The sequence below is a fragment of the Dermacentor albipictus genome, chromosome 2, assembly GCF_038994185.2.
Source record: "Dermacentor albipictus isolate Rhodes 1998 colony chromosome 2, USDA_Dalb.pri_finalv2, whole genome shotgun sequence".
Classification (NCBI taxonomy): Eukaryota; Metazoa; Arthropoda; class Arachnida; order Ixodida; family Ixodidae; genus Dermacentor; species Dermacentor albipictus.
Window position 1 is genome coordinate 166,806,069 of NC_091822.1, and position 18,940 is coordinate 166,825,008.

The 18,940-nt window shown below is 43.0% G+C and overlaps 1 protein-coding gene across 1 annotated transcript in view; it reads left to right on the forward strand.

Annotated features, from left to right (window-relative positions):
- LOC139056279 (protein yippee-like 2) overlaps positions 1–18,940 on the forward strand; it is a 38,668-nt gene that overhangs the window by 3,249 nt on the left and 16,479 nt on the right. The window contains exons 2-3 of the mRNA XM_070534380.1: positions 10,485–10,778; positions 18,446–18,489. Coding sequence (XP_070390481.1) covers positions 10,677–10,778; positions 18,446–18,489 — 146 coding nt within the window. The 5' untranslated portion in view covers positions 10,485–10,676. The remainder of the gene's footprint in view (positions 1–10,484; positions 10,779–18,445; positions 18,490–18,940) is intronic.

The following is an 18,940-nucleotide window of genomic DNA, read 5'->3' on the forward strand; positions in this document are numbered from 1 at the left end:
GCAGTGCGCACTATTTTACCCGATATATGCATAGCTCACTTGCTATATGTCGGTGTCTTTTCGTCCCATCGATACATCAATCAAGGTCGTGGAGACAAGCGAGCAGATAATGTCACTGCCCAACAAACAGCGCTTCCTGCATTGGAGGCTGGCCTTGGTAGATCTCGAGGAAAGTTTCAGTGCTTCCTATTTGGCCATTTTTCATGCCAGCTGGTCTTCGTCATAGGCTCAGAAAAACATGCCAAAAGAAAGGCCTTGAATCGGCGAGCTTAGCTGTGTAAACAAAATTTGTTTGTATTGGCCCAAAACGGGCACTTCAGAATATGACACTGGTTGTCTGGAATGTTAGCAGTTGTTTTCCCTCACGTGTCTGTGACCAATCTCAAATTTTGTTGATCCCTTTTGGGTTGACGTTCCTAGCACAGGGCTGCGCTTACAGTATGCACACACTCTGTTCTCTAGTGTAGTACGTCGGGTTATTTCCGCCCCGAATGTAGAATTCTTTCTTGGTGAATTTCACACCATTGTGCACACCTTCGTGCTGATTTTGCATTGTTCTGCAGAATCAACACTTTCATTTTCACTTCTGCTTGTTACCTTTCAGTTGTGAGCATTTAGAAATTACGGCCGAAACCATCGCATGATGACTGTCGACAATAGTACGATTGTTGTTCAAGCAACTTAGCCAAACACCCTATTAGTGAAGGCACATTCATTTAAAATGTGCAGTAGCCATTTTGAGACTCATTGCTTCGGCTATGTGCTACATACACCGTCTCCAGTATCAGCTCACTTTGTTAATTTGACAAGATCGCCCATGAGCATGGTTACAACTGTGCACAACGTAGGGGCAACAATGAAATCATGAATGCGTAGGCGCCGACTACGGGGGGTTCCGGGGCCCGAGCCCCCTCCGGAGTTTTCTGGGGGAGGGTGTCTTTAGTCCTCCTCAATGGCATAGCGAGATTTTCTTTTATTTCTTTTTTTAGGAGGGGGATGGGGGAGGGTGCACGCACTCGACTGGGGACGGAGAGAGAGAGAGGAGGGTGGGGGAGGGTGTGATGGGCAAGCTGCATACGAACACATGAATTTACAGGTGAGGGAGAGGGGGACACTGCCGAGTGGGAAGCCCCTCTCCCCCCCCCCCTCCCTTCGGGCTATGCCACCAGTCATCTTGCTCTACCTATTCTTGGGTAGCTGAGTATTATCTCAGGTTGCATTTTAGAGCGCAGCTCTTTGGCGTCCGTTCCTGGGTTTCGCGTCGTCGTCGGCGTTGTCGTCGGCGTTGTCGGCGTTGTCGTCGGCCTCGTAACCAGCTCGCCGACGAATCTGCTGCTCCGCCGCCGCGCATGCGCGCTGTCGGCTCTCCGGGCGAGGGAGGATGATGGAAGGGAGGAGGAGAGACTGTGGAGGAGGGCTGGCTACACAAATGGCTCTTTGGCGTCCGTTCCTGGGTTTCGCGTCGTCGTCGGCGTTATCGTCGGCCTCGCAACCAGCTCCGCCCCCCTTTCATCCCCCCAGCGCTAGCAGCGACCGACTGGTACCGCTTTCGTGAGTCCGCTACCGCACTCACGAAAGACGTCGTGCACTTCCTGGAACTCGCATTAACCGTCCATCGATCCACACCGATGTTAGTAGTGGGGGACTTTAATGTTGACATAAAGACAAACAGCAATTTCCTAACACTTATGCGGGAGAACATCCCGTTCCTCTCGCTCGTAACGCGTCCCACGGCTGTGACAACCTCGCGAGGCACTTGTATAGATCTCGTCTTTGAGAATCAAGCATTGGTGTACCAAGTCGAACATATATCAGTCTATTTCTCCGACCACAAAGCTTCCTTCATGACTGTCAAGAACTGTTAGTGGAGTCTTTGTTAAAGAAATACGTGTGAAAAATTAAAAAAAAATTCTGTGATAGCGCATACATGTGTTGCTCGATTTCTTTGCCTCAATCTATCGAAAAGGTGAAACAGCTTATTTGCTGCGCTCAAATTTCGCATTAGGAAGTAACGTAATCGTCGGTAATTTTTTTCTCACCACCAACCAACACGCTTCCTCTCCTTCACTTTTCTCTTTCTGAGGGACGTTTGCTGTTTCCTGGATCGGTTTCCCATCGACGACCGCTTCCTAAGAGCACCGTAATGGACGCTCGTCCCGCCAGGAGACAGATGCGCACCAGACTTTAGATGCCCCCTTTTTTTTGTAATGTGGTGCGCAATTACAGGGATGCAAAATTTCAGAAAATTTTGAGTAGGAGGAAAGGAAGCTTTTTCCCGTGTTTTTCAAGGAAATTTTGAGGAAAGTTGGAACTCCACTAAAGATAGCTTATATTTATAATTTCTGCAGTAAAAAATTCTTATCGTTAAATGCATGTGATAATTCCAATAAAATGAACATCTTGTTCTCTTTTACGAAAGATTGCCAATCTGACATCTGCGACCATTGTCCGAGTCACTCGCTGGACACACTTTCATTAGAATCGATTGCTGCTGCTTCTGCATTCAAATTTGATTGTAGATAAGTTTTCAAACATGTTTGCTTGTGAGCTTGTTGCAAAGCTTGTTTGTTATCAGCATATCCAAACGAAAATCAGTTTCGTTAAGAACTGGCAGATGGCAAAGGTATCTGCGGCAGCCTTAGAGCTCTAAGGTGTCAGTGGTTGGTTAGTGCAAGGACCTTGTCACCAGGTTAACGGTTCCACCTGCTTCCCGGAGTCCTAGATGCCAGTTCTGGACCAAAGCCCGCAGGGCGCCCTGTAGTCTGCTATGCTTGAAAGCTACACTACGCTTTAAAAATGCAACTCGAAGCATATAATGAAGACATTTAAAGCTGTGCTACCATTTTCTTGCGTAGTCGTCGCTTCTAGAATTGTGTGCTGCACAGCAGAGAATGGCAAGTATAACTGTATGTGGTAATTTTAATTCTTCATTTCTTTCAATTTCTTTGTGCTGAATAAAAGAAACAAACAAAAAAAAGAACCCATTAGTTCGCCCAACTTTCCAGCATTTTTTCTAGACCCTTGCATCTCTGTGCACAAATGGGGCACAGAAGATGGGGGGAAGACACACCACTTACTAGCAACAGGTGGTTTATGGCCTGTGATGAATGCTTATGTGCCATCATACAGAAGGAACAAATACCATCATTACACAGATTACATCCCAGCTAAACCATGTGACAGGTCACCATTGAGAAACCATTTCTGTTTCTGCCAAGCAAAATAGTTGGCCAGCTCACACAATGTTCAGCAAGATTGCCAGTTAGGGCCAGTTTGCTACCATTTTTGCAGCATTCCCATATCCGTGAAGGCACCTGTCTGTCTGTCCAGTTTATATTTTTTCTGCATGATGAAGGAATGGAGTAAATTTTTTTCCATGCATTACAGAAATGGGTTGCAGTGCTTACCACATCCATGGGGCTTCTGCAAAACAGAATTCGCAGGCTTGAAAGTTTTTAAAGGAGCAGAGAACATGGCTTCACCACCAACTCATTTCCTTATTGTTTTCACATATGGCTAGTCTGATGACTGTGTGGTGTACCAACAATTTCTTTTTCTCTATTCTATTGATCAGTAAAGTCACGACTGTTCTCGTCATGTTTCTTTAGCATGCTGCTGGCCACAACTGATAAACTGCTATGAGGCACTACACATCACATAATGCAATGCCAGGTAGCCGATTAGTCGGTCGTTTTGCATTTTTCGTTATATAGCAACCGCTTGTCCACCTCTTTATTTCATGCTGTTCACATATTTGATCCAGTTATCTAGGTTAGTTTTTCATGCTGTTCGCTCTATATATTTTATTTCTTTGTGTATACATTGTTGGTCTACTTAGTGATAACTGATCTGAGTTGGCATTACTCTACTAAAGATTTACAAAAGTGAGCAAGCGTAGCTTCTTGCCTTGCTGCGATAGTTGTCCTAGTGGAGGCTTAATTGTGCTTCTTGGGCGAGAAGCCGTTCCAGGCAATGACAGACAGCATGCCTCTTCGCACTGTATCCCGCAGGGATATAGTGTAAGGCTTGCCACGTAGACAGGGAGATGTCCGTTTCCCGTTTCTTCAACAACGAGCCAATGGACAACGACTACACCGCTGCGTAGGGCAAGTGACTAAAGACAAAATACCACAATACAACCAAAAATATGAGTGAGCGGGGTCCCAACGGATTTCCTACTCCGATTTACAGGATTGCCTTTGTGCCTCTTGACGTCTCGAAGAATTTAAGTTCTGTACACAGACAGATTCTTAACATCTACCTTGGTAATGTGGCTCTGGAAGGAATTAACGAAGTACGTTTCAACACCAAGAAAAAGATAGTCACAGTGGAAGTAACGACGCAGGCCGCCTTAGAAAAATGTAAACTGTGCGCATATTAGGACACACAGAGGTCTGGTCGTTCATCGTGGATGGTGGTTGCACTAGGGCACGTGTTATTTCCGATGTCACAATTGACATCAGCAACGAAGAGCTACAAAGGATTCTGTCCTCAGCAGTGAAGGTCATCGATTTTCACCGCTTCGGTCACTCGACGAGCGTCAAGTTTCTTTTCGAGGGAGGCACTCTACCTGATCATGTCAAGGTGGAATATGCAAGACACCCGGTGCATCCTTATGTGCCCCAGCAGCCATGATGTATCTTCGTGCACAATAAAAGAAATGAAGTGCTCGAATTGTGATGGACCCCGTGATGCCAATTCCAAGGATTGTCCTAAACAGAGAAAGGAGATCAAAATACTGACCCAAATGAGCAAGACAAGTATGTCCCACAAGGAGGCGGCACCGTTGGTGCAACATCGGAGGAGACGGGAACGCTTCGTCAGCGTGGGCAAGCTGTAGGTACAAACGAGAGCTCCAGGGCTCCAATTCCGCAAGTCCAGCAGAAGGTAGTGGAATCAGCATCAATAGATCTCTCCAAACCATTGCTTAAGCCAGCTGTGAAAGCCTGGAATTGAATGTATGGCTATGCATGCCGCCGCGCACACGGGCCTTAGACTGTAAGCACGAGCAAGGACAGTGCACTCAGATGTCACCATCGGACTTAAGTCATCAAAGCACTGCTGCGACAAATAGTCGATGCCATGCAGTTGCTGCTGTCTGATTTAAATATTCCAGTGGCGCTAATAGTGGCAAAAATCATGAAAGCTATAGACAGTCTCCTAGCTACACTGCAGTAACCTACCTCTGCTCGCGAAGATGACTATGCTATGCTGCCACGCGTTACACGTACGCGTTGACGCATTACAAATGTTAGGCCCTCACGTTTCATAGCATCGCCTCTCGTCAGAGGCCACTGCTGCGAAAGCAGCGCTTTGTATAGCACTAGCCTCCGGGTCCTTTCACTTAAGGACCTCGTTGAGGCAGTAGTGCTACTGGCATATATAACTTTTTAGAATTTCACTCCTTCATGATATACCTTTTATGTTCACGGCACACTTCACAAGCCATTGTCATTATGTTAACATGTTCATATCTTACTTCTTAATTGTCTTATGCCTCTATACAGCCACGCTATATCGTCATAGACCGCCACTTTACCCTTTGTTGTTGTTTTCATCACCGAGTACATAACAATATTGCTTGGTGCTCTTTGGCCCATGACTGGCCCTTTTGCCACCAACCCCTATACATCATCATCATCATCTGCCATCAGATATCTCTCTCTCTACAAAGGTAAATTGCAGTGGTCTCTCTTTATGCCTTGATAAATGAAAATGAGTTGTCTTAGAAGGCTACCGCTGTGCAACACCTGCATTTGATAAGCTTTATTATTATTATTAGCAGAACATGTGTTGTTTCACCTTCCACATCGCATTCACCACAATTCGTCTGTTCGGTTAACTTTAGTCACACATGCTAGATCATTTTAATAAGTAACTGAAACACTCAAATACAGAGCTCTAGCAGCTTATGCTAAGATCAGTGTTGTAGTCAGAAAATTCTTTCGCAGGGGTTAACGCCTCCCTCATGGCAGGACAACAACCCCTTGGCAGCCACCTCGGAAGGTTGTTGTGATATTTTTGTGAGACAACACAATGCACATTGCCTTCAGTCCTTTTCAAGATTAACTCAGAAATGCTTATGTAAAATATTCATCCTGGATATGAGGGTCAGGTTCCTGCGGAACTGTGTGAGAGTGCCACCTCTGAAATCTGCATAGTGCAAATGATTGGTACTGGCAAAATCAAGAAAAACTGCTTCATGACGACGTACCAACATTACCACAAATACATAGTCATCTAGCTGTCTTGACGAACATGCTTGGGTCTTATTAATTGATGTGCAAATAGTAATTCTTTAGATTGAATACGAAGGCGGCAGTGCCAGAAGTGAATCAAATTGGATTAACAATTGATGTAAAACTATGTTCACACCTCAGCATAATGTTTCATAATGTGGTGTTCACATAACTGCGAAGGCATCGGTCTGTCTGTCCTGTGTATTCTTTCCTGCATGATAATGGAATAAAATACTTTTTCCATGCATTACAGAAATGTGTTGCAGTGCTTCTTTCTACATCCGTGGTGCTTATGCAAAACAGTATTTGCAGACTTGATCAAAGAGCAGATAATACGACTCCAACACCAACTCGTTGCTTTAATATTCTGGCTACGTTCACACAACATCAGCAAGTTTCTGTCATTACATTGTACATTAATTATGAAGTGTTTAAAGCTCAAATGGATCATTAGGAACAAATAAGCAGTTTGTTTCCATAGACTGGACTCTTTAGAGAGTGGGAATGGCCACCGTATAGCCAGTAATGTATGGCTCTCTGAGCAATGTAGCTTGCTCTGCCATGTAAGTTCACATGTTTTATGCCTATATAATATGCCAGCGGGGATAATGTTTATTGTACCCATGCTCCAGTTTTATGTTCGGATGCTTAATGTTGACATCTGAAAATATTCAAATACTATGTGAAAACTATTCATTCTTCAAAATTATGACTATTTAATTTGTTATTTGAAAGTTTGAAATCGTTGCACACCCATATTAGTCACTATTACAGTGCAGGGCCAATCGAAGTGTCCTAAGCTCTTTGTGACACATTTAAGACATCAGGATTTTCACTGGGGCTTTTTATTTGTAGGTGTTTTCTTAGAGTGTACAATAATGCAAGTAGCCTCTGAAGCTGATATTTATAGCATAGGTGAGGCATTTATCCTGCTCCAATTCTGCATTCCTCATTCATTCTGTGTTGGATCTGCACTACAATCTAGTTGCAGCTGAAAGTTGCTTGAAATGTCTAACTTTGACCTCGGCATGCTTTTGCTGGGGGCACTGAATCAGAAGACTCGGTTTTCGAGAGTTCCAAAGATCTCATCAGCTCTGTGCAGCACGCGCCATGCTTCTCACGTACTGCCTCTGCCATCTTTGTCCTGTGACATGCTCCATCAGGAGGTAGAGAAGCACGCCTCTGATTTTCTGGTGGCCCTTGGAACTTCTTAATCTGGGACAGCTGATTGGTCCTCTTTTATCTCTTCCTTGTGTACCAGGCAATGTTTGGCAGTGATGCTGAGGCCTTGCGTCTATCGGACGAGGCCTGTTCACAATTGAGCGAGAATCGGTCGTGGGATGTGGCTAGCTAAAGGTGCTGCTGCGTTTGTGCAGACGAAGAAGGCCCTTGTTTGTTCCCAGGAGGTCTAGCTGATGCAGGACATGTTTACAACTCCATTGTAAGTATGCATATTTATCGGCCCTTTACGACGTCGCGCACCAAAAGGCACGAGTGAGCACTCCTAGCTCTCTGAGACTTTGCTTTCCATCGTCACGAATGCAGGCTTTAAAGAATGTTCCGGTGCTCTCTCTCATTTCTTGGAGCCTTTACCCCATTATTATTATCCGATGTTCATTAGGCACTTCTGCATTTTCTTCACCCTGCAAGCTTCATCTGCTTTTGACTCGGTGAAGGCTAGGCTGGGTAGTGAATGCAGGCTGACATATCAAAAGTAGTTCTAAAAGCGAGAGAAGAACCGCTCTTAATTGAGCCTGCAGACAGTGATTTGAAGAGACTGTGAAACAGCCATCGTATTTGTCACTTACACATAACTAGACTAGCCATCTGTCTCATAGCTTGTGCAAGGGATATGCTTGAGAATCATCTCGCAGCTCTGTTTTTAGATAGCAGAGGCAGACAAAATCTTTTGAGATAAAACTCTTGCAAACCAGGGAGCACTGTGCTCAGTGATTGAAGCGAGAGGGGGGTTTAAAATTGAATCCTTCAGGCGCAAATTAATTCTGTCCAATGAAAGTTTAGTTTCAGCACATTTCTTACATCTTCACCATCATGAAAATTGCACAACTGAATAATGAATTAAAAGTTTCCAATTATTTAGTGAGTTCTGTCATGTTTTCAAACTGTGGACTCCATGCGAAAACTCTCTACTGGAACATCGGATATGAGAAATTTAACTGTTTCATGTCTAGCATACTGATAAGAAACCTATCCAGCCACGCAAAATATATGGCTGAAGTAAAACATTGTGAGAGACAATGAAAGGAATGAACTAGTTGCATCGTGACTTGCTGACACTGAGTGCCAACACCTAGCCTACCTTACAACTCGTTTTAATAAAAACATTTACACATAGTATTCAAACTTTCAGGTCGGGAACAATCAGAAGTGTTCCGATTTGTATGCAACAAATTTTAATTACAATTGTTTTGACGACTGCTTTTTCTTTTGATATGCTATCTTAGTGTACACAATTGTGCACATAGCACCTGAAGGGGTTAGTTTGGTAGCTTGTGTGCAGGTTACGGTGGACCTTACTGTGCCTCTAACTATGACTTTGCCACTATGACTTTGTTCCAACGTGTTTTGGTGAAATGTAGAGTCTGAGATTTCAGCTTGCCAGTTATGTGCAGAGTAGCAAAAGCCGAGTCTTGTCAGTCAACAAGGCACGAGAATAGTCAGCGTGTCTCCGAGAAACAAGGAGGGCTTTGCTTATTGCGTGCCACTATTTTTTCCTCGATAAAAGTGCTCAGTTACTGAGCTTTGGGTGTGCATTAAGGAATGGTGATGTCTTTTATCCCTTTGGCACTTTGGGAAATTGAACAAAATTTTATTTATCTATTTATTTATTTACAATACTGCTACTTTCGTTTGAGAGCAAGGCAGTATATATATATATCAGCATATGGCATTTAAGTGTAAAACGATTAAAAAAAATCTAGACAAAACAATTAATGGGAAAAAGGGCAAGCAAAAAAGTAAGAGTGATCGTCCAGAAACAGGAATAGAGAAAACTAAACACTGAGTTCAAGAATATAAGCTATGATATGTTTTTCACGTGATAACAAACATGGTAGTCAAAAAGGAAAAGAGAAAGCCAAAAAAGAAAAACAAAACGAACATTTGAACACACATACCGAATGGTTTATACAATAGTAAGCAGTGAAATATTATCAAAAAAATTATATAATAGTATGAAGTGATACGTTTGAAGTATGAGCGATTGTATTCATACTAGAATAGTTGTACGAAATATAACTGATGATTACATGTCAGTTAGTTGTCAATAAAGTTGCTTCTTTCTTTCAGCTGGCATGATATGCAAGCATATCGGTTGCAGACTTCGGATAGGCCCCGCTTTTGGTAGACATGGGCTATAGGTTCTGCTGCTCTGCTGTGCATTGTAGGTTATAATTTCCTGCTATGCCTACTAAACGAAAGTCTGGGTCGTGATATTCTAATTATTCTATTCGAATTCCTTTTCTTGTCACGCTTCATCAGTGGCGAGCAGCACTGTGCCCACGTTATTAATGTGGTGCCGCACGGATGGTAAAAGTGCATAGAATCGTAGCATATAATCATGCGCAAGAAATTGCTACATTATATACCGTCCCTGCTGCTGCAATCGTTTGGCCACCATGGAAATTATGTGCAGTGTACATTGAATTTTTTATACTTTCACATGACCTTGTCGAGAAAACAAACTGGAATTTCGTTTTATTTGTCATAGTGGTTTATGTGCATTGCATGCTAGTCACGCATTTTTTTAGAGTAGTGGTGCATTTTACATTGATAACTATTTCATTTTGTCGTAATATTTTTTTGCATAATTAAGTCTCGACAGATACGCTATATGTGTTGCTGGTTCTAGATCGCATTTGGTTAGCGATCCTTGTCATGAATTTTGTTGATATTTCAAAGAGTTCCTTTTGTTTGTAACATTCCAAAAACAACACATTGATAGAAATTTATAGGGCAAATTTAGCTAATCATTACCTTGCAGCAAACTTGAGAAACCGGAAGGTTGTGTGAAACTGAAGGAATAAAGTTCAGACAGACCTATGTGCTGCCAATAATTACCGTGCTGGATGGAGAATGCTTTACCTTCATGCATCGGGGATTTCACTCTTGTGTGTTTAGTGTGAAACTGGGTTAGGCAGGGTATATAAAGGGAAAGGGAAAGCTCATGCTGACTAGTTCGACAAGGTCATAATGTCTGGTTGTCACAATCGCAATCCATCGTAGATACACTAGCCCTGGTGGTGCCCCCGCCGCGGTTCTCTGGAGCCCTGGCCGTGGGAAAGTGCGCCGCTAGCAGCAGCAGCGTCGGCCCAAAGCATCAGTGCAGCACCAACGCGAAGCCCACTGGCAGGCAGGGAAGGCGGCGGTGGGAGAGGCTTGTAGCAGCAGCGGTGCCGTGCAGCTGACTAGAGCAGCATGGTGAAGACTTTCCAGGCATACTTGCCGACCTGCCACCGCACCTACAGCTGCATTCACTGCAGGGCTCACCTGGCCAACCACGACGAGCTCATCTCCAAGGTACTCGCCTCTTTCCACTCAGCTTTTATTCTTTCTTCCTTTTTTTTTACCACTGCAGTTTTTAAGTGAATTTTTTTGAGTCGTGGTTTGTCTGACCTCTTGTACGCAGCACTGCATGAAGGAGTACTGGCAAATATTTTCGAAGTTTTAAAAACTAGCACACACTTCTTGCATGAAAAGAGATAAAACTTGGCAACTAGGAAGTTTGGAAAATGTGTGTTGATATAAATTAATATAGATATGATATAAGTTGTTAAATACAGTTAGGCTCGAAATGCCAGACCTGGTATCACTGACATTATCACAGTGTCATAACACAAAGCAAGCTATGCCAACATCAGGTAGCAGCAACACTGGATGTGATGACATTGTGCATAGAAATATTAACAGTAGCACTGCACACATCTTTTCTGGCTGCATTTCTGTGTGGCAGCCGGAGCAATAACAGGAATCCTTTATCCTGCAGTAGGCATGAAATAGCCAGATGATGATATCTAGCTTATGCATCGTCTTCTGTCACCCGCATTACGTCATCCGGAGTCTATGTCTATTAGAAAAAAAGTAAATGTCGCAGTTTCACCCAAAAGGCGAAGCGTCGATTGCGATAGCAAATTAGTAGACAGCTATACAAAGTAAAGATAGCAGTTTTATTATCCGTATAAGCTTGGAAACATTCCCCTACTAACACTAACTGGTGTAAGCATGCACAAGCCAAGATGAACACATCACACTCGATGAGCGCGGACGCTTGCTGCCAATATGCTGGTGTGAACACCAGTATGGCAGCAGCAGCGAGCGAAGTGGCCTTCATGCCGTCCATCGCTTCAGCGCAAAAGCAGCGTTAACACAGTGCGCGCAAAGGTATGAGCCACCTGCAGATCCCTTTCAAGGTATGATGTGGTGTGCGCGGTCGTACAAAGTGCGCACTTGTTAGCGGAGTCGAAGCCGCCTTCCCTCCTTTCCACACTGCCTCCCCACATTGCTTCCTTTTGCGCGTGCGCAATATAGAGCCGCGATTGTCAGTTCCCCTTGCGCCTAGTCGCAAAATACGCAGTTGCTGCCAGAGCACAATGCCCCCCCCCCCCCCCCCCTTGACATCGTGCTTCCTTCCCGCTTCCATCCCTCACATGCGCAAGATTGAGCTCCGAACACAGGCTCCACCTTGCACACTTTCACTCGTACTTGCAGCGTACGGCACGCGGCGACAATTTAATCACCCTTGGACTTTACATGGAACCTCACGACAGCGACGACGGCGGTGCCTGCAGAAATACACCTGGAGTGTCTGTATAATTGCTCTCGCAATAATAAGCATCTTTCTGCTCAGCGTTTGCTAAATGCACCACTACTGAGGGTCTTGCGCAATCACTTTGAATGCAAGTTGTCTCGCTTATGTGTCTTGTCACCCGTGTAACATCTTGTGGAGCCTGTGTCTGCCACAATAAGTCCATAATGTTCAGCACAACCATGTGAACATTAGTCTAGGAACTGGAGCCAGTATGCGGTCTCCCCTGCTCATAATTTCAATTGCCCCATACCTCAGGTACTTGGGACCCTTGATCGAACCACTTGATGTAAAAAGGTGCCTCCTCTCCTGTTCAGTTTAAGAAGGCTGTCTTTGATTAATTGAAGAAGGGAATAGGTTCTGGCCATTTAAGAGCTCCCGACAGAAGTGCATTTCAACATGTGTCATACTGCTCTGTGCTCTCTGCAACACTAGCACACAACAGCTTCATTTTAACAGTGGGGGCAGTAGTCAATGCTGTCTTTGAAAGTAGTGCTGGAAACTATTCTTAACAATTAATTGTAAGTCATATGTAAATTCTGCTGGATAAACAGAAGATAGCCAGTTCATTTGTTATCTAAGAATACTTGTTTTAAGCTCTCACATGTGTAAGAAAAGGGAGTTCCGTACATTGTTGCAACCGTTATGTAAATCTGACAGTGAGATTAACCAAAAGTGCACTTGAGAAGGTGTTTATTTCAGACGTTTTGGTATGCCCACTCACAAAAGGGCCAAAAGAAAAAGCCTGCGTTTGCTGTGGCAGTGGCCTTTAATTAAAACTAAAACAGGTTTCTTAATGGGTCACTGGTTTCCGAGGGGACTGGCTTCCTGCTCTCCTAATCGCAGCCGCATGCACGGAGCTCTTCTGCATGCTCTTTAACATTGGAGGAAGTTGGAGATTATAGAGATTGTGGTGTGATACCTGGGAGGAAAAAACAGTGTGGGATAATGGTGGATGGTTGTTTTATTGTTTCGCATTGTTTTACTTCTCCTTTCCTTTTGTTTGCCCAGTCGTTACGATCTGTGAGCCAATTAGGGCGGAGAATAGGGGTCCATAATTAATCCCGCCAGAGCTCTTCCTGGTCGCATTTTGTGTGCCGTTACATAATGACGGTGGAATGGCTGCCTCATTAAAGTCAAGGGGTTATAGAAGTCATGTTTGTATTCATTTTATTCCTGCAGGAACATTAATATTCACCAAGGAAGAAGAGCAGCTGCCTTATTTAATGTAGTCAATAATATCTGGTCAGTGCTTGAGAGCTCTTTTGCTTTACTTTTGTGCTCAGGTTTGGAATACATGTTCTTGTGCTCCTTCACACTACCTGAAGCTAGTAATTCTACGGTACTGCGGGGAACTTGCATAACGAGATGTAGAGTTGAAAAAGAAAAAATTTGTTCACAGCTGTATGCCGATCTGACATCTGATGTATGAAAGACCGGGAAGAACTGAGTTTTTATTCCTTTATGAACTATGAGGCATTTGTTTGCTTGCTGTTCCTAGTGACAGCTTTTATGCTGGCTTCATTCACTGCTGCAGCTGTAAAGGCTCCTAGCTCACCTACAACTTGGAGCAAGTACAACATGACGTGAGAAACAAAAATTATGCATTACTGCTTAAAAAATCCAGGCGTATAAGTTCTTGTATATTCAAGTGAAATATAAGCAAGTTAACTTTTATTTTATAATCATTGATCATTGTGTTTCAAAGCAAAATCGGAACTCCGGCACGTGATGCATTGCATTTACTTTTGATATCGACCACACCGATCTTCACTGCTGCGTTAAAACTGATGCGAAACTCCACCTAACAGCTTCCCTGTAAAATAACGGTCCTTCCCTTTACTAGCTTTTCCGGAAATTTGCGGTTTACGTTCCCAGTAAAGTAGGATGAGGATATGATAGTCGTGTAACTCTCCTGACAGCTTATGGTGAGCCAACAGGCAGAGTGCAATTATTTTATTGTATTAGTTTTACTAGTATACTCATTCCCTTGGAAAGGCCTTTTGGGTCTCTACTTGTATGCAGTAGAGTTATAATGCTTGAAATATTTGAAATGTTGGAATCTGTGTTACTTTTTGTGTCATTCACTTTTGGAGCTTAGCTTGAGTGTTAGTTCTGACAGTCGGGGCACACACATTTTCATTGCTTGCTTTGTTGCACTTCTTCATTGACATAGTTTTGGAAGCCGCAAGCCAAAGAAAAGAGAAAGTTAGCATCCAATTGTAAGCACACAAAAATGGGTTCCTCGGAAAGCAATCTTCATAATTGAAGAAAAAGTTATCCTGGTCTAGTGATGAAAGCACGACTACAGTCTTTGCTGACTAGTTGCAAGCTGAAAATTGGCTGGAAGTTTGCGCTAGTCTACGTCTCTCTCTTCTTGCCCCAATGTCTATGTATTGCATTGTATTTTTCTATAAGCTTAATGAACCGAACTAACCCAACGACAAGCTTTATTTAGCTCTACCAAGCTCTTTTTTTGACGAATGCGTGAGGGTTTCATTTTGTGACCTCGTGCTCCTCACAGGTAGATGAAGATATTTTCTTTCAGGAACCCGACTTCCTCTATCAATTTATCATTAAAAACACTATAAACATGCCAGAGTTACTATATATTTCTTGAACATGCAGACACTAGGCTGTGATGTGAGCAAAGTGCACGATTCAGTTTATGTCCTTATATGAAGTCGCACTTTGATGTTGCTCAGTGCAAGGTACCTTTTTTCACATTGCTTTAGAACTGTTGTGAAATTTTTCTTTCCCCCTCAATTCTTCTGTGCTCTATTATTTTAAGGAAAATTCTACTGTGCGCCAGTTGGTCGAGCATACTTAATTTAGTCCTGTGCTCGCGTACTTGCTCTGGTCTGGTCTTTTTGTTGTGTTTGCTCACTAAATGAAGTATGCTATTGTTGTTGGAATGAGCACACATGTTATACTGTCTTTTTCAAGGGTACTTATTGGCTTGTGTTATCCTTCGCATATCGTGTTCTTGAGCCATGATCCTGAATTAAGGTCAAGTGTGAGAGGCTGTGAGCTAGAGCTTCAATTAAGGCCAAGTGCCACTTTAGGATGGTCACAGAGGAGGAGGCCTCCTCCCATGTCTCACAGATGGGAGGGGAGGAGGGGGATGAGCCGTGCAACATTTAGGAAGGCGTGCCAACTCTTGGAAATTAATTCGCTCGCCAGAGTTAAATTGGAGACGCATGATTTCACGGGTTGTGCAGTGCATAGAACGGATAAATGATGGTTTGTTGAAGTAACGGAATGGTCTAGTGCGAAGGGAATCGCAGTTGAGGGTTAGCAGATTAGGGTTGTGAGACCAGGCAATTACCATGTAATTACCAGGCGTAAGGTGGGCTCATCGGGTGGAGTACTGAGGTAATTAGAAATTTCTTAGAGTATGTATGATGATGATGATTAGTATGTATGAGTATGTATAATGTCTTAGAGTAAAGTATGATGATGATGATTTCACATTGTTTGGGCTTTCAGTAATGTTATTAGTTGGATGGAGTTGTGAGCTACTTGCAGACAAAAGGGGTTGCTGAAGGTGGAGTAGACATAGAACAACTGCAAATTGGAGATCTCAAGGAGAGGCCTTTGTTGTGCAGTGAACTTAAAATATAAATGGTGACACTGATGATTTCATAGAGTTGGGTATTTCAGTAAGGTTAGCCAGGAGACATATAATGTGTGGTTGGAACTGATGTATGTGCCTGGGACGACAGGGGTTACCTTTGCGTGCATTTGTGCATATGTCAAGCTTCGTTGTTTTGTTATTGTGGTTTGCCAGATGAGTTAGTAGGTGATAAGGTGAACACAATGTCATGGCATCACTGTGGGCATAATGTATTTCTTTTTCTTTTGCAATCAACCTCTCCTGTGTCCTTTTATTTTCAGTAAGTGTGTGCTAATTGTAATGTCTAAGTACTGCACAAAATTAGCATCTGCATCTTGATGTGTTCAAAGAACTCAAAAACCTTAAAGGGACACCAAAGGCAGCTACTAAGTGGACACAGACTGTTTAAATACTATTAAAAAAAACCTCGCAGTGCTTGTTTCGGGACAAGGAGAGACTTCGTTTATGAGAAAATTGCATCTGAAGGGCTTGAATACCTTTTTCGGAATTCAAATCTTCCGCCACCCAACCGGGGAGTGATGGCGTTGCATACGCCATCACCGCCCTTTGCTTCTGTTGGTGAGTAAAACGATGCCCGGTAGACGGCGGTACTGAGCCAAGATAGAGCTATGGTATCAAAGTGGCGGGTTCGCCGTTGCAGCTGCTTTTTGTTCAAGTGGTGTAGACCGTTCGGGCATCCGACAAAATGACATGGAAGTTCTGTGCTAGTTGCAATTTAAGCGACTTTTGGTAGCCAGCAAAATCAGCACTGCACTACGGGATAACTGAACTACTGAAACGCGAAAGCGTGGGTTGCGCAGAGTCGAGTGAAAACAACCTTTTGACCACCCTCGTCATTATCAACAGTAATTTCAATGAGTTCTTCTTTTCTAAAAATGAAATCGAACTGGACAAGTAGCATTTCATTTCATTTTATAATACAATACAAGGACTTGTCTTGCTTTTATGGAAACAAGAGACCTGTAGGCGACTCGGAAACGTCATAAACTCTGTTTTCTTTTTTTAACTTTGGCGAGTGTTTGTTTGCTGTGAAGAACAAAATACAAGGATGTTTTTTTGTTGCAATGAATGGTTGAGTACTAATAACAGAAATTAACTGAGGAGTGGTTTCGTCATTGGGCAAGTACTTGAATGTCCCAGGGCAGTCTCTAATCATGTCCTGCGTTTACCTCAATTTCTCGATTATTAAGGCTCTGTTTGCGATAATATTGATGCCTTAAAGATTCTCAAGCACTAATCTATCGCTTCAGCTTGACTTATTATTTGCCTTTAGTGTCCTTTTAAAGAATAAGCAGGAGTTGTAGTAAGCAAGTTGCTTGCTGTGTTAATGAATGGCGCTTTAGTGCTTAGAGATGAAATATTTACTGAAGTTGATGTATGTCGGTGTAAAATGATAGAGTATATCACTTGTAAGATTGATTTCTGTTAAAAAATATCCAACTTGCTGTGTTAGGTAAGATGGAGTCAGTATAGGTAGGCTTACCTAGCTTAATTACTACAAAAAGGAGAAATAAAAAGGTTTTTGTGAGCAGTGCCATTCTTGGGAAATGCATTGAATTAAATATGGTGTGACAGAAACAAGATTTGCAGTTACAGAGCATTAGCTCTAGTTTTATGGCACATTCCTATGTAGCCTTTGTTGAATGTTTATTCCTGGCCTTCCGTAGATTGATTCGCAGTTGCAGAGAATGAAAATTAAGTATGGCTTTACTTAAAATGTGACATTAGCAGTATGTGCAGCTAGACAGCTTGATTCTGGTCTGGTGTTATTTATTTTAGAACAAGAATTCCAGTCAGCTGTATGTAGGTTTACAGTTATCTGGCATGACAGCAATCTATCATCTGTGTTGTTTATATTCCAAAAGGGGAGCTTTCCCCTTAAGTGTTTGCTGTTGCAGTTCAGGAGCTTCTTTCCTTTGCTGTGATAACAATTATAGAGAACTGCATAAAAGGGGTCGCTGCTGGGCTAATGTTGCAATGTCACCCGGGTAACAATGATTGTCATGTCATCAGGCCAATGATAAATGAAATATTCATACAGTTGAAAGAAGAGGTGCACCTTGGCTATTATCGATCTAGCATGGAGCCATCTTTTATGATAATTGATACTTCAGCCAACTTTGATGTGAGGACACCGACAATCCGCAATTGCTAAGAGCAGTATTCCTTCAGTAGGTAGATTACAGCATGTGGTAGTGTACAAGACAATGAGCCAGCACTGAGGTGAATGAAGTAAAACCAGCAGCAAGGGTAGGAAAGATGAGAAAGCAGAAGCTGTCCTTAGTGACACAGGAAGTAGAGCCAATGCTAGATCACTGTTGAGCCATGTTGGTCCTACATTGGGCAGTGTTGGTCCAGCATTGCCATTACTTACATTGCTACTTGGGGTGCATTCTCAAAGCAGACTGGTCACATGCTGCTGCAAATGTTTCAAGCTACTGGCACAGCTTGAAAAAGTGTAGACAGCGTGTAATAATGAGCTAGCAGTTACTCGTAACAGCTTCAAACTTTTGTGGCTGACTTGACTGACTTAATTGACACTACAGTATAGTTGGAAGCAAAGAGCTGCTCACCTGTACCAGTGCCATGAGACATGGAAGAATGCTGACAGTACCATTGACCTTCACAACCCTTAGACTGCAGTTTGTGAGAAGGCTTGCTTGTTTGCTGATGTTGGGTAAGAGACTGGTGTGGGGCTGTGTTTTGTTGCTCTAATTTGTTTGTTTGATTTGTTTCCCTCTGCAGTCATTCCAAGGAAGCCAAGGAAGGGCTTACCTCTTTAACTCAGTGTGAGTTTCATTGTTCAATGTTCCTGGAAATAGGTCATTCTGTTTAGATGTACTCCCGCTTGATTTGTGTGCTAGCTAATCTTCATTTGGAGTGGGCAGCTATTGGGACTCTCTCTTCTTGCAGTTCGACGACTGCCTGCCTGGGTTAGCTAAATCTGCAAGCTTCTCATATAAGACCTAACACGGTAGTGCAACTTTCACAGAATGAAAGCTGTAAAGGAACAGGTGGCAGTGAAATTTTCTTGGTGGTAGTTTTATGGCAATCTTTTAAAACAACGCTGTGCGGCTTCAAACTGATCTCAGTCAGCACAAGTGTATCATCATCATCATCAACGTTATTATATTAAGTAATGCACCTGCATTCCTTGAACTTGGCTAGAGTTCTGTTGCCATGTTTTACAAAGTGTCCATAACATGTTGAATGTTTAAACACCCAAGCTGCTTTTCTTGA